The sequence below is a fragment of the Clupea harengus genome, chromosome 10 (genome assembly GCF_900700415.2).
Source record: "Clupea harengus chromosome 10, Ch_v2.0.2, whole genome shotgun sequence".
NCBI classification, from domain to species: Eukaryota; Metazoa; Chordata; class Actinopteri; order Clupeiformes; family Clupeidae; genus Clupea; species Clupea harengus.
In genome coordinates, this window is record NC_045161.1 from 7,221,420 (window position 1) to 7,236,657 (window position 15,238).

Below are 15,238 nucleotides of genomic sequence, written 5' to 3' on the forward strand. Positions count from 1 at the left end.
TTAATATTTTCAAAGCTGTAAAAAAAAAAAAATAGCTAGCTAGTTCATAACAATTCAACAGCACGTTGTGTGACTACCAATAGACCGGTGTGTTTTTTTTAGCCTACATTTGTTGTTGCCAAATCAATAAAGTGACAAACGTGAGCTGGCTTCTCTCTTCCCTGTCTAATAGAATGAGAAAACACATAGCATAGTGGGTTTATCCTGTGTTAAGATTTTATGGAATAGGATGTACATTATTTGATTCATATCGTTACAGTGGAGGGGTGGACTCCTCCCCTTCTGCAGAGTCAGGAAGATCCCCTTCCTGCGGTCGGTTTTATGTGTGACAGCCAGCGCATTGTCTCAGTAGGGATGCAACCACCCAACGTTATATAAAAAGAAGAATTGCCGATCAGAAAATAGAGTTGCGAAACATCGGTAAATCAAGCAAATATCACATAGCTGGCAATATCTGGAACTGACATTGAGGACATTGGATTTGTATCCAAGCATGGGTAACAGAGATGATGAATACGATTTCTTGTTCAAAGGTAAACCACCCCTTATATTGCTACGTGATTTGCATCACTTTACATTTAGCCTACATCCTTGGAATTTGTGTCAGTTACCTGGAATTTGTGCAAAGTGTATTTTAGACTGCTGTTTTTCTGACACGTTACGTTTCTCTCATATTTTAAGCTAGCTCTGGGCAAAAATGGCCTTTTGGCGACGAATCCTCTGCCTATTTGACGCATTGTGTTTGACGGAGGAAATCAAACTAACCCTTCCACGAATTTACGGAATAGTGGACAATTTCTAACGAATGTGATGGTTATATGACATATAAAACTCCATGAGCACACTGTCCAGTCTAAAGCAGTTGCAAGGCACAAACACAAACGTTTTGTCTCTGACTTTTTTCTGAGTAGCCTAATCTTTCATCACTTTGAATTTCTTAATGACTCCCCAGTTTAAAGCTGGGATGTCGGCATATGCCGAACAATAGGTTATGTCCTTGTGGAGATTATATAAAATTAAATATTGATAAAGATATCACTGAGTTTTTGAACAAAGATGTTTTAGAGGCTATCATATCAGAAAATGAAGTAAAGCCTGGTTATAGTTTCCTGGGAAGAAAAAAACTTTGCTGATAATGCAGACACAGAAGTGGTGAGCACATGAAGGAGGAGCTGCAAAATTGTCCACTCAGTGTGACAAATGAACAGATTCCCAGCTTCCTGTGGTGTGATGCTAGGGGACAAAGTTCAATTGTGTATTCTCTGAAACAGAGGAGCATTTGGCTCAAGTTCAGTAGTCTAACAGTAGCTTACAGCCATATTAGAAAGCAGGAATAAGTTAAGACAGACACTTAAAGGGCACAATTATATTCCCATATACTAGGATTTGTATTTTACTAAAGCTGATATATATGTTTATACTCTGGTGGCAGTGGTGCTGATTGGGGACTCTGGTGTTGGGAAGAGTAATCTGCTTTCTCGCTTCACTCGGAATGAGTTCAACCTGGAGAGCAAAAGTACCATCGGAGTGGAGTTTGCCACACGCAGCATTCAGGTAGACAGCAAGACAATAAAGGCTCAGATCTGGGACACAGCTGGACAGGAGCGCTACAGGGCCATCACGTCAGCGTAAGTGTATGTGTGTGTGTGTGTGTGTGTGTGTGTGTGTGTGGGGGGGGGGGGGTTACTGGAACAGCTCAGAGGAAAATGTAGAGTAATGCAGCCCAGTGGATTATTATGTCATGTCAGGTTCATTCTGGAGATGATTGTCTCTGTATTAACTAAATTGCAGTGTGCAGTGTGCAATTTACTAAATTGTGGTTTGTTCTTCCAGGTATTACCGGGGTGCAGTTGGCGCTCTGCTGGTGTATGACATCGCCAAGCACCTGACTTATGAGAATGTGGAGCGCTGGCTGAAAGAGCTGAGGGACCACGCTGACAACAACATCGTCATCATGCTGGTGGGCAACAAGAGCGACCTGCGCCACCTGAGGGCCGTGCCCACTGATGAGGCCCGTGCCTTCGCAGGTAAACACAGCGTACTCTGACGTCCTCCAGCTCTGGGCTGATGTCTCGCTTTTAGTCTAACGCTGTATCATTTTTTTCTTTTTTGTCCCTAGAGAAAAACAATCTCTCATTCATCGAGACGTCGGCCTTGGACTCAACAAATGTGGAGGAGGCTTTCAAGAACATCTTAACAGGTATAAAAGGGGAAACACTAATCTTTATCAATGCTGGCATTCACCTCTCACATACATTTATTTATTCTGATGGATGCCATGCCTGCCATTCTTCTCACAGCTTGGCTTTTTTGTTGTAGAAATCTACCGGATTGTGTCACAGAAACAGATAGCTGACAGATCTGCACACGATGAATCTCCAGGCAACAACGTAGTGGACATCAGTGTGCCCCCCACCACCGACGGGCAGAAAGGCAACAAACTGCAGTGCTGTCAGAACCTGTGATGTTTCCCAATGATACTCATTGTCCAATCTCTTCACACAGACCTTGGTCTCCATGTTCCTCATACATGCCATTTTTCAGTTGTCTTAACCATGTTGTTATGCTGCTGCTACTCAACTTGGCTTCTATCAACAAAATATTTGTATATAACCTACGCTGACGTGCATCTGGGAGAGGTTTATAAGCAGCCTCTGCCAAACTTATTTATGTAGAGGCTTGTCATTTTATGTCATTAGCATTACACATTTTAGGGAAATAGCTTCCCCAGTAGCCACAGAGGAGTATTGAAATGATTGGTGAGACAATCACCGTTCACATTTAGACAAAAAGTACTGCAAGTATTCAAGTGCCCAGCAGATTTCAGAAAAACTCTAGTGCAGACTAACACACCTCTCAGTATTACTGTTACCGCTGTGCCGGCACCTGGCAAGTTATTGATTGTAATTAAAAACCGTGGAGACCAATCCAGATCCAGACCAAACAATCTAACCAGGCCTTGGGGATGGACTAGCTGGTTTTAGTCAATGAGCATAAATCCTGTGGTGGATGCTTAGCTTCAATATTGACCACTAGATGGTGCTGTGTACATAACCTCATGCTGTTGTCCAGGCCTTTGGGGATGATGGACCACGCATCTGTACAAAGTGACTCACGTTAAGATACCAATATAATTTCATGTGCTGAATACAGACACACTGTATTTATTCATATGGATTTCAAATGCATTGTTTTACTGTAAATAAACTGTGTATGAATTAAGAAAGTTTCAAAATCCAGCGTACCGTTGAATATGGGCAAACTTCAGATTCTTTGATCAAGCCACAGCTGAAACTGGACAAACCCAGCCATATCTTTACAAAACTCTACTTATGTGTTATCATTAAGGCTAGTAACATTTGAGATAACCAATGAGGCTAATTGAAACAATCTAGTACTATCAATAAATCATTTAGGTTTTGGTTGAGAGATCAAAATGACTACAAAGATTACGAAACTGACTAATACAATTACTAAAAAAAGGACACAGGAATCATTTCTGTTGGACAGATTCATAGCATCATTTTTAATTTGCTTTGCACACTTCTTGGCTGATTGCAAGCACCAACAAATTTTGGTGAAGACATTACAGACACACCTTCTTTTCCCACTGCACAACATAAACATTACAGCATTTCAAAACATGTTAGAGTGATACAAATCCTGTGCTTAATGAAATAATTGAGAACATAAATTACAAATGATACAGATGAATTCATTTAAAAACACAGTGGAAAAATTAAGATATTAAAAAGAAAAACAAGTAAAAACATGTTTACAATTCATGATGTTTCTTTCTTTTTTTCAAAAAAGCAAAGAGAATGAAACTGGAACACAACCCCTTCCTTTCCATTTTACAATAAACCTGGAATTGTTTATATTTCCCCAAAAGAATATTAACAAAGGAAATTATTACATGAACCATTTTTTTTAAATCCCTTTTAAATATGGATTATTAAAATGAGCAAACCGTTTTCCCATGGTATATTTTTGAAAGTGCCATATACTGAAACAGAAGAAATAACTAAGGAGACAGGAAAAAAAAAAAACATGCATGCATCTTTGGAGAGAAGGACTTGTGGTGGTCAGCTAGATTAACACGGAAATATGGACTCAGCCTGGACACTGCCTATCGCAGAAGCGCTGTGTGCATAGCACAGGCGACTCATGGGCCCAGAGAGCCTTCCCCCATGGCTGGCCCCGTCCCTCTCCTCCTGCATGGGTGTCCTTCTTATGATCCTTCATAAGTAATGTAGTCTACATCTAGGCTTTGCTTACGTTCTTAATATAGATAGGTATATATATGCATGTGTGATTCAAGGTTACACGTAAGAATTGCATTGTAATGTTATTAAAATTGCACACTCTGTTACTAAATCCTACGTTACGAAGTCTTCAGAAGTTGGCCCCAAGTGTACAAAGGTAACCAACGTTTCAGGTGGAAGCACACCAACGAGACAAGTTTTTTGTCCTATTTGTTGTCTTTTTTTGAAAGGGCATTACTAAAAGCCCTGGGGCTGACACTGCACATCATTTTTTTTTTTCAATGCTCAGAGATTCTTCATGTCTTTCCTCCCTTAAGTCTAACATACTGGTGATGGTGACGGTAATGCCGAAAAAAAAAAAAAAAAAAAAACATGATCTAGAATTACTATTGCACAACATTAACCATACAACAAAAGTTTAGATCCTACGAGAGGAGTCATTTAGAGTGACCATTGACACTACGGGGGGAGAGAGAGAAATACACATATAGAAAGGGGGTATTTTTCTGCAACAAGACCACTTTCCCCCAATGCTAGCAATCAGCTCTGAGCTGAACTCCACAAAACTGACTGAGCACTGAAGCCAGAATAAAGCTCAGACAATGATTCACTCCACATGGTGTATCCTCTAATAGCAACAGCACTTGTAAAGCTTTAACACATTTCCTCTTTTGTCCATGGTGGATGCAAGGTCACATGAGCCTATGTTGGTCTAGGTGCCCAGTGGCTATATTCAGGACTCATTCCGCAACAGTCAAATACTACTTCGTCACTGACCAAAAGCTTTCAACTGTTAAGCCAAGGCAGGATTCCAGAAATAAATGAGAACTTGCATGGAGTAGCACCACATCCTCAAGAGGGAATGGATTTGTATAATAATAATAATAATAATAAAAAGATTCTGCAAGATCTTCAACCTTTTCCATTTGTGTGCTGTGCTGCGAATCGGATCACACTTAACAAATGACAAAACACACAAATGAAATACTGACTGGGAGATTGCACTAATGCAGGTTGTGCATGAACCCAATTGAAGAAGGTGCACCATAAACAATATGGTCCAAATAGCAAGTTGGCCCTCATGACCATTCTGAACTGTGGCTTGCCACTACCCAGCAGTGCCAAAGTCAAAACAGGCACTCCTTGATAAAATCCAGTGGTATTGACATGTTTTCAGCACAGGCTTTACCAAGGACCACCTTTAAGGTCATTGCTAGTGTTTTTGCATATCCTTCTTTAGGAGAGGTAACCTGATGTAGTAATCCGATGAGATGACGCCATCATTCAATGTCGCACGTGTGATAAACGGTTCAAGACCACTCATTTCTGGCACTGAAGAGTATGACACGTCGGGACAGTCTTTGAAAGTCTGAGAAGCTGCATATCAACAAGGCTGAAACTGCTACACAACCATATGTATACCAATCTGACTTCTGCTGTACACTATACGACCTCTGGCTAAACTAATATGCATCGGCACACAGAGATATATTTTGGTAGAAAAACCAACACACACAAAAGACGGTGCAAGCAGGAGAGAGAGAGAGAGAGAGAGAGAGAGAGAGGGGGAAACAGAGGAAAAAAAGAGAGAAGTATTAGTGATTTCCTTGTAGTTGTATTATAAATGTAAAACATGAAAAAAATCTAATGTAAATTCCTTCCTATGATAAAATTCATGTTTGGCAATTTCTGCTTCCTGTTTCTGCTAACCTTTAGGATATAGCCAGAACATGTGCTGCAACTACACCCAAAGATGGAGGAGATCCTTTTTAGCGCTCACCTCCAAAAACCTCCAACACCAACCACCCAAGCAGTCTGAGTGGAAACAACAGCGGAAAACAAAATACTAAAAGCAAAGAAATTGTGCATGCATGCAAAGCTGTGCGTGTTGGTTGCAGTATTATAAGGGCAAGCCTTCTTTATAGTGTTTTTATTGCACTCTTGTACGTTTGCTACCTTCATCCCCAATCACACACACAGGGGACATGCTTAGGAAAAAGACTGGAATCCTGACGAACCACTAACACTGCTGAGATTGCTGAATGCATTTGTGTCCCCACATTCCTCCAAACGGAAGGATGGATAAAGAGCTGATTTCCTGTAACTCCCCTACACACACACACATAGACACACACAGTCCCTCAGCAGTGGCTCTGTAGCAGGGGTGAAAGCTTGGAGCTTTTCTTTTAGACTCAGTGGTTATGAAGCCTCCGAGTGGAAACATGAATCATTTTCACATACCATATTCACTGGTAAGGGATAATAACTGAAAGAAACAACCTAAAAGGGTGAAGAGGAATCTGAGGGTTTGGTCGGTTCCCACTGAGCATGCGCCCAGTGTCTTGCCCCTACATGGCAACGCACAATCAGCTCCTATCTTTTACACACTTGTGAATTTCTTTTTTTTTGTTGTTTCCGTATTTCTCCTTTTTGTACAAACAAATGATGTGGGATTTGAAGCATCAAACTTGCCAATTAATATCATTGTTCTTTCCCTGTGAACAAATGATTGTTTTTTTTTGGGAGAAGGCTCCACACAAAACAAACAAACAGACAAACAAAAAAAAAGGTAAAAGGTGGATAATGAAGTGCTCACAAGTTTAGAATAAAAAGGATTAAATAGAAAAAAATGCATCCACAAGTGCTGCGGTTCCAGCTGCGACATCAGTGAGTTGAGAACCTCCAGCACACTCAACACACACCACTCTCATCATCCCCTTCAGACTGGATCTCATACGATCGTCTCGTCTGCGGTCTTCTTCAGCAGCTTGGTGGAGAGCAAGGGATGCTGGGTAGAGTGCCCTCCCTTGGCATCCGGAATGAGCAGGCGGACCTTCTGATTGGTTCGTCTCCATTCAGAGTACAGCTGACAGTGGTAACGGAATGACACCTGCAAATGGATGAGGGGTAGGGTGGCCGGAGATTGCTGATTACTATAACTCACCTAAAGTACACATGTGGTTTTCAAAACAACAACAAGCTTGACACAAAGAATTTATATCAGTTCTGATTAGGAATGGAAATATCCATTTGCTAAGAGGGAACTGAAGCCCAACCCACTATTTGTAACTCCCAGGCACCATGGACAGGCACTAAAATGGAAAAATATTTATGTCTGTTTCAAGCCACCTCGAATACCAAGCTGCTTAGTGAGCTGGTAAGTCAGAATCATTGTTCAGAATCACTTTATAAAGACACACCAGTTCTCATTCTTGGACAACTTTTTACACACCTGATGAACTGTTTACCAACAGAAGGTAATCAGTAGATCTAAACTATATGCTTACAAAAAAAAAAAAAAAAACACGTATTGAAGTGGTAGTGGACTCACCAGAGTCCAGAGGACATAGATGGTGAAGAGGGCTATGGTGAGTGCTATGAGGCCCACAGCCTCCAGGCGGCTGTTGAAGTGCAGGTGGTCCTGGGCGCCACGCAGACACAGCCAGCCTGAGATGGCTGCCAGCGGCGTGATGAACAGGAAGCAAACCATGTCGCAGAACAGCGTGCGCTTCTCATTCCTCGGCCCAGGGTCTCGCAACCACTACAAAGATGGAGATCAGATATTAGAATCTTTCTTTCTCTTTTTTTAAGCCTGAAAACCAGAGGCTCTTGGTGATTGGGATGTTGCCTCCTTCCTTGACATAAAAGAATAGAACAAAACAAACAAAAAACAACTCTCTTGCATGACTTTATGGCCATAGCCTAGTCACCACTGACTTTCACAAAGAAAACTGCACAATTGTACTTCCCCCACAGATATCCAGCCATTATGGGTGTTTTAAAAAATGTCCAGAGCCTCACATGGAAATCCCACACTAAACCACATCTAATCAACAGCTGGAAAAATGTGTGAGGTTGGTAGTGGAAGTGAAGCACATCAGCCCACTCACTGCTAACCTGGAGCCGTAATGGACTATATTCAAAGTCAGTGAGGTCAAGAGAAACAGCCTTTTGGTGTCCAGACATGGGATAGATACCGCAACATAGGAACTGAGTCATCTCACTAATGAATTTCACTGTCCAGTTCCTCTTACTACAAAGGGCTCACATACACACAATGCTTCAACAGGGAAAATAACACTGCCTATACGCCAAGAAACAATGGCTATAGTTAGTATGGCCAGTCATTTTAGTTACACACAGGAAAAGATGTTAAAAACCCTTGTGATAATGGTTGGGGACTTCCCACGGCCAAACTGGTCATTGTCACATGCAATGCTCAACCAATAACCTAGCCTAAGTATTATAACGACGGGGTGCACTACACCCACCATCATACTGATATTTAATGATACGTAACAACAAAAAAGACGCCTTCGTGAGCATTTCACTGGGGTTGTGAAGTGGGAACCTTCATTCGACAGAGTTTTGTTGAATTAGGCCCACAACAGCTCCACAAGGATCAACAGTGGTGTCTGGCATCCCAGACCCACCTCCCCTTCATATACTATATATATATATCCCCGAATACTACTGTTTAACTTTAACTTTTAACGTAGATTATCTCCTGTAAACTACAGATTTCTAATAAAACTATCAAGGATATCAAAATTGACTGTCAGCTTAAAAGGCATTTGTGATGTCACGGAAAAGCAACGAGAGATGGGCTGTGGCCAAATAGTCCGTCCTATCGTCTCTGCCTAGACCTCGATAGAAAACTTCATGGGGTCAAAGAAAGATGTGAAGTAGAATCCATAAGGACTTCAGAAAAAACAACCGCAGTGCTATGAGAATCTGACTGCACTTACACTAGGCTACTAATTATGCGAAGGCGGGTGTTACTGATGTGGGCCACGTTGAACGTTTGTTGATTAGGTTGTTGTTGCTGTCGCAAGGAATTGTGGGGCGATACTAAAGGATGCTCGTAAAGGATGCTCCAGTATACCCTATTCTAAAGGATATACGAAAGGAAGCATTGAAGCCCCTTTCCTAAGGATTTAGAGAATTCGACCAGCTGTTATCATGGCCATCCCTTACTTACTTACTTCCGGGTCATTTCACTCAGTTAGGAACCTTCGTAAGCAAAAAAGACTATTCCGAACGGGGCCATGGACTTTTGGGGAAGGAGATACTTTGGAGGGAGCTAGTGACAAGGTCAGCTGGTCGATAGTTAGAATGTGGTTTGCAGCCTTTTGAGTTAGTTGAAGTGCTCAGTAAACCTGCAAGCTTGTGAATTTAACTAAGCTACGTGTTAAGTGTAAGCTGGATGTTGGATACTTCAGCAATTGCATATGTACTAACAAAAATAATAACGAACCCAGGCAGATTGCGTTAATTTTTTTAACACGTTAAATATTTCAAATTAATTGCAAAAATGTATGCATTCATTTGGACAGCACTAGTTAGGACACATGTCAATACTAAGGACAACAACAGATAAACGTCAATATGCACCTCACATGCATATCTCAGTGTCTGAACGATGCACTGCCTAATTATATAAAGACCAATCTTATTATACAATGGCATGCCACAGGCTATCCAGGGTAAGGGGTGGGAGGGTTTGGAGGGGGGTAACCCCCTCTGGAGTACGATCCCAAGTTAGGGTAAGGGTATGAATTGGATATGAACCCAATTTAGGGTAAAGGAAGGGGTCGGGGTGTTAGAGCCCACTGGGATTACAAATCCGAATTAGGGTAAGGGAATAAAACGGGATATGAACCCGGGGCCCTTAGGGCACCCACATAACAAGCTTCTTCAAGTAATACAAATGAATTAACATGTCCACAAGTAGTCTGCCAGTGTCTCAGCCATAACCACTGGATCACTTTTTCAGCAGCCGCAGACAATTCCTTTAAAGCTCCTTTGAGTGACCGTCCTCAAAAACCAAAATCTAACCGAATCATTGTGGTTGATTTAGCTACAAAGCTTCTAACACCTATCTCCATTGGTTTTCTGTGTGCTTGCCAACCTCGTTCCCTTGCTTCCGACTTAAATCAGACATAAAGTAAGTTTATACTACCCGTGATACCACTGCTTAACCACTAACAGAGTTCTATTTCACTTGATGCTTGGACAGAAATAGTGTTGTAAGATCATGTTTCATGCTACAGGATATCACTGTTTGACACCATACAAGCTTAAAGTGCACCCATAAATGTATGTTTCGAGCTGTAAACTAAATTAAATGACTGAACTGTGATGCTGGACACATCAATGCTGGTGTTAATATTGACAAGATTCCAAACAAAATCTTTAATCAAATTCTTTAATTTATGAGTTCAAAGTGGCTCAACACGCCGGCTACTGTTTAAATGATCCTGAACCGATGCTGTTATATCTACGAACATTTATATGGCCCACCTCCTCCAGCCCCTGCCTGTGACTGAGTCATTTTCGTTTGCTGATCCGTAATGATCTAGGGCAATACAAAAGTGCTTTGAACCTAGCCCACCTCAGGGGTTGCTAGCACCAAGGGCAACACACACATAAGAACATTCATCTATATTCTGTATCAGCCATGTGGGACTCCAACCATGCCAAGTCCCAAGTGGATTGGAAGTCTAAGTATATGATATCGTTTACCAAAAATTGGTGGGAAAAAAGTGGGAGAAGAAGCAACCCACTCAGGGTGGTCATAATAATTACTCACTGTTGTATTGTGATGTATATTGTTGTATTGTTATTTTTTTTATGGTGGGTTCTCTAGTGATTGCTTCTTCTGCTCTCTAACAGATTACATAATCAACTAGAGAAGCAGAGTAGTACAGTTGAGATAGAGAAGCTATTGATCTTCGTTACCTCTGTAAGAGGACGGGGTCGGCGCTCAATGGTAAACTCGGTGTGGCACAGCTCGCAGTAGCTGGTGTTGGATGAGGAGAGCCACCTCTCCAAGCAGCTTTTGTGCACCGTGCCCAGTGTTCCCGTGCAGTCACAGGGGGACATGAGGGCTTCTCCGTTACCCCCCTCATGGCATATCCGGCAGATGGGGCCATCACTAAAAGAGAAAGAGCTTTGCAGAACAAGGGGATTCAACACAGGATTGTGACACTGTCATATCACATTCAAAGTTATAAAAATCACAAATTAAGCTACACCGTTTCATTTCAATTATAACTGTATATTAAGTTTCAACTTCACAGTAGCTAAATAACCATAAAGTAACCTACTACAGTAAATGAATTGACAGGCCTACACACTGGAGCCAATTGAGTGAGGAGGTAGCACAAAGATAAAAGAGACCAAAAGAGGCCAATGGTGATCAAAAGAAAGTACCTCTGTGTGCCAAGAGCTTTGATGACTGTTGACAGCAGTCGTCCATCTTTGGCTGTGACTTGCGTGACGTACTGCGCGCGGCGGTTGTCGGACTCCTCCACTGTTTTTGACAGGGCAGCGTTGCCAGTGCATTCACAGAGTGAACCAGGGAGGTGGCAACACTCCCCTGTGGTCATGTCTGGGCTGTCCAGGGGGTCGGGGGCAAGGGGAGCGATGGGAAAGGAGGGGAGCCAAATGCTCCCTCAGCTTAGGTCAGTTAGGCCCTATTGCTGTAAAGAGGGAAAACCAACGCAGCAGTGTTAAGAACATAAACAATTCTCTAATGATGTATTGAATTTCACATTCTACTTTGTACATGTGGCACATTGATCAACATCTAATGGCCAACCTAGCAGGTGATTTACTGTAGTGTTAGCTTAACAACATCTCAGAAGACTCTAATCTTTTTTTTATATATAAATCTAACTCAACTCCACGAGTTTGCATACTGCATCAAAGGTAGGTTCCAGCTGTTTATTGCAGTAATTTAGAAAGGCAATTAAACAGGTATTTGATTCAGCCTTCATTACAATTATTTTTGGACAAACAGAAGTTGTTGACACTTCCACAAATAAGACTGAATAAAAGTATTGTATCTGGCCTGAAGTGTAACTTAATCCGTTTTGAAGCAATGTTCCTCTCATTATACAGACTTGCAGCTACATGCATGGCATCCTACAACATGGAATTGTCCAAGTACTGACTACCCAGCTGCAAATACAACAAGCTACTAACATTAACATGAACTTGCTGGCACCCTTCCAACCAGCGTTTGTTTTGACGCTGTTTTGGTGCTACGACTATCCAGCTAGCTGGTAGTCACTGTTGCAACCAAATGTCAAACTGGTTAACATTAGTCTTAGCCATCACCACCTATCCCAAGAATATAAATCCTATGTTCGTGTTAATGAACACGTTACTTCTGTTTGATCGGACATTCACGGTAGTCTTAAAACCAAGTTATAACCTCAGTTATGATAGCCAGCGTTTATCCACTAGTAACGTGACTCGAACTTGCACACCACAAACGCATTTTTCAATTTCCAACCTCGGAACTTGTAACATTGGCCATTGTCAATTAAAGCAGTGGTGTAGGAATGCCAAGCTGCTGTTATCAGTTGGCTGGCGATAGCCAATTTAGCTAGCCATTGTTTCACTCATGGTATTAGCCAGCTCGGTTAAGCTTCCATTGCAGTCATGCTATCGTAGCTACCTAATGTGTTATTACACAGATATATAGGCTGGGTGAAAAGGAAAAAGTACATATATCAGTGATGTTACTAGGATAGCGAACTTATGATACGTTAACTGGTCACTTGGAGGGTTACCGACAGCTGTCTGTGGAAGTCAAGTTCACACCCACATACGGTGCAGAGGCCGCTGTCACTGAAATAATTTTGTTAGAATCTAAATTAATTCATAAATCAGTGCGTTAGCATTATGGCTGGAAGGTTATTTGTCTGCGTTAGCCAGTGGTATCAGTATTGAGGAAACAGGCCGTGTATTTGTTGTGGCCTAACCAGCTTCAAAGCCAACACTGTTGACTTAGCTAGCTAGCTAATGTTAACAAAATCCAATCGTTCGATATAATAGCTAACATTAGCGACGTTGGCTAACTCGCACATATTCTAACATTACCAACATGATTGAGATATCAGCTAGCCAGTATTCTTTTATTCATCTAAGAAAGATTCATTGCCGTACACTATGAGCAACGTTAACATAAAATCATCCTTAAATTCAATATCTTACTTAGCTACCTGGCTAGCTGGTAATCCAATCGCCATAAAATGTCCTGCAATTTAGCTAGCGATAGCTGGCTAGCTGTTAAGGTCTCTATGGCTAGGCTTTTAATATGGTTATAACCGAATTATTTTCATATTTAAGCTAATAAACTGTAGAGTACTCACACAGTGCCGTCTTCTCTCATTATCTTTTTCATATGCTTCAGACGTAAGTATGGATATGTTTCCTAGAATGGCAAACTGTAGCTATTTATTTTTCCTAAACGATTTGCTAACATCTCAAATCCGTTTCTCCCAGCTGTATCTGCAGAAGCGGAACCCCAGCAATCCAACCTCCCATAGACTTTTCCGAGTAGAGTCAGGAAGACCCTCTGGCCCTGACACTATTACCTGCCGCTGTAATATCCGCTAGAGGGCGTTCATGAGAATGGTTTGGTATACGCTATTATAGTATATTAGATTATTGCACTGAAATTAAATATTAGGCCACTCATCAGTGAAAGCTAGTTATGCCAATAGTACTCGACTACTTCTTTTCGTTCCTAATTCATCGTTTTTAACCCATGATGGGTTGGGTTAGGGTTGGCAAAAGTATCATGCAAACACAACAAACATTTTCACAATATGTGGTCATTGTCCAGGCACAAACTCGTATTAAAAATGGCTCTGTTCAGTTAATGCTACCAGCAATTATGTGCATAAAGAGTTTGATCAGTTGTGGGCGTTGTCAGTCATTGGTAACATTCAAGTTACCATTCAATTATTTCAAGGTGGATATGCAATGTGATCAGATCACTATGTAGTCTGAACACAAGGTGGTGATCTCAAGAACACAAAAGTATTGTACCGAACATCCAGGCCATGTTTTGGTGCAGAATAGCAGTGAATAGTGCAAGGGTACTGTTTTGAGACACTGACCTGATCATCATGAGTGCATCAGATACAGTTATGTCAAGTATAAGCCAGCTAAAGTTACGTAGAAAGAGGAATAAAGTGTACCAGAGAGTGAACTGACAGAAAGAGAAGTTACTTTCTAGAGTAGTTTCTGAAGTAAAATAGGAACCAAACCACAGGGTGACTTCAAACAGCCCTATCAAACCACGACCCCTAGGTGTTAACCTGAGCATGTGCCATAAAGCAATCGGGGGTCAGATTTACATTGGACCTCATGATGTTTCACCTTCAGGACATTAATATATAAGCATAATCTAGACGACCGGTAGTCATATATGTTTATTTATTCTTTCCTTCAGGTGTGGCAAAGACATTTCTGGTATATGAGGTACCATGTCTGGAGATCAATGTTCGTCGTAGGAACTGGATTGCCCACTAAATGCATATTTCAACCAAACCAGCATGCATCTGAGAGAGTCAACAATGGCTTTACAAAGCTTAGAGGCTATAAATAATAGAACATGGCTCAGATTGCCACCCATTGCCTGTATCATCTATTTGTATATATTTTTGTAAAAATCCCATTCTATGAGCTAAAATGGATTGCATAAGAACGTATGTTAAATCAGTCAGAATGTAAATGTGTTTCACATGTAAAATCCATCCATCAGATATTAGTACATTTGTACAGTGTTATATACCCCTCAACAGAAAATACAGATGGGCAAAAAAGTTCTTCTTTCATTGTTCTGGTGGCAAGAGTGTTGTTCAACAGAGATTCATAATGCAGACAGAATCAGACATGTGGCAGCGGAGCATAACGAGACATGATCCTCAACAGCTCGGTGGATACTGGAGTTCCAGAACCTTTGCGTAACCAACGCCTCACTCTAGATGTGTCAGGAAGCGTGTTGGTTAGACGGCACTTCACTCTCTTTGTAAATACAAGGCAAATCATTACAACTTAATTTTCACGTTGTGTTCCATGTGTGACTGTGAATTTGATGACGAGCCCTGGTGTTACGTCTCCCCCCCTGACAATGCCTGTTTTCAATGAGATACTGTAATAATAGCGATAGA

At 41.3% G+C, this 15,238-nt stretch overlaps 2 protein-coding genes across 2 annotated transcripts; one reads left to right on the plus strand and one right to left on the minus strand.

Annotated features, from left to right (window-relative positions):
- The first annotated feature begins 292 nt into the window (after window positions 1-292).
- On the plus strand, window positions 293-3,222 carry LOC105900968 (ras-related protein Rab-11B-like). Its single transcript, XM_012828350.3, has 5 exons — window positions 293-533; window positions 1,433-1,628; window positions 1,834-2,027; window positions 2,120-2,200; window positions 2,320-3,222. Exons 1-5 carry the CDS (start codon window positions 494-496, stop codon window positions 2,463-2,465), a joined length of 657 nt encoding a protein of 218 aa, XP_012683804.1. The 5' UTR covers window positions 293-493; the 3' UTR covers window positions 2,466-3,222.
- Window positions 3,223-3,500: 278 nt separating this feature from the next.
- Window positions 3,501-13,690, minus strand: march2 (membrane-associated ring finger (C3HC4) 2). The gene is made up of 5 exons (XM_012828349.3): window positions 13,430-13,690; window positions 11,481-11,749; window positions 11,007-11,217; window positions 7,597-7,806; window positions 3,501-7,155 (listed from the first exon to the last, which is right to left on the minus strand). The coding sequence occupies exons 2-5, from the start codon at window positions 11,654-11,656 to the stop codon at window positions 6,997-6,999; spliced, it is 756 nt and encodes a 251-aa protein (XP_012683803.1). The 5' UTR covers window positions 11,657-11,749; window positions 13,430-13,690; the 3' UTR covers window positions 3,501-6,996.
- Window positions 13,691-15,238: the final 1,548 nt, after the last annotated feature.

Coding starts and splice junctions, on each gene's coding strand:
- LOC105900968 (XM_012828350.3), top strand. CDS start 494: ATGGGTAACAGAGATGATGAATACGATTTCTTGTTCAAAG. Junction 1,629..1,833: donor TACAGGGCCATCACGTCAGC/GTAAGTGTATGT, acceptor TTGTTCTTCCAG/GTATTACCGGGGTGCAGTTG. Junction 2,201..2,319: donor TTTCAAGAACATCTTAACAG/GTATAAAAGGGG, acceptor TTTTTGTTGTAG/AAATCTACCGGATTGTGTCA.
- march2 (XM_012828349.3), bottom strand. CDS start 11,656: ATGACCACAGGGGAGTGTTGCCACCTCCCTGGTTCACTCTGTGAATGC. Junction 7,807..11,006: donor GACCCCGTCCTCTTACAGAG/GTAACGAAGATC, acceptor CCATCTTTGTAG/TGGTTGCGAGACCCTGGGCC. Junction 7,156..7,596: donor TCTATGTCCTCTGGACTCTG/GTGAGTCCACTA, acceptor ATCCATTTGCAG/GTGTCATTCCGTTACCACTG.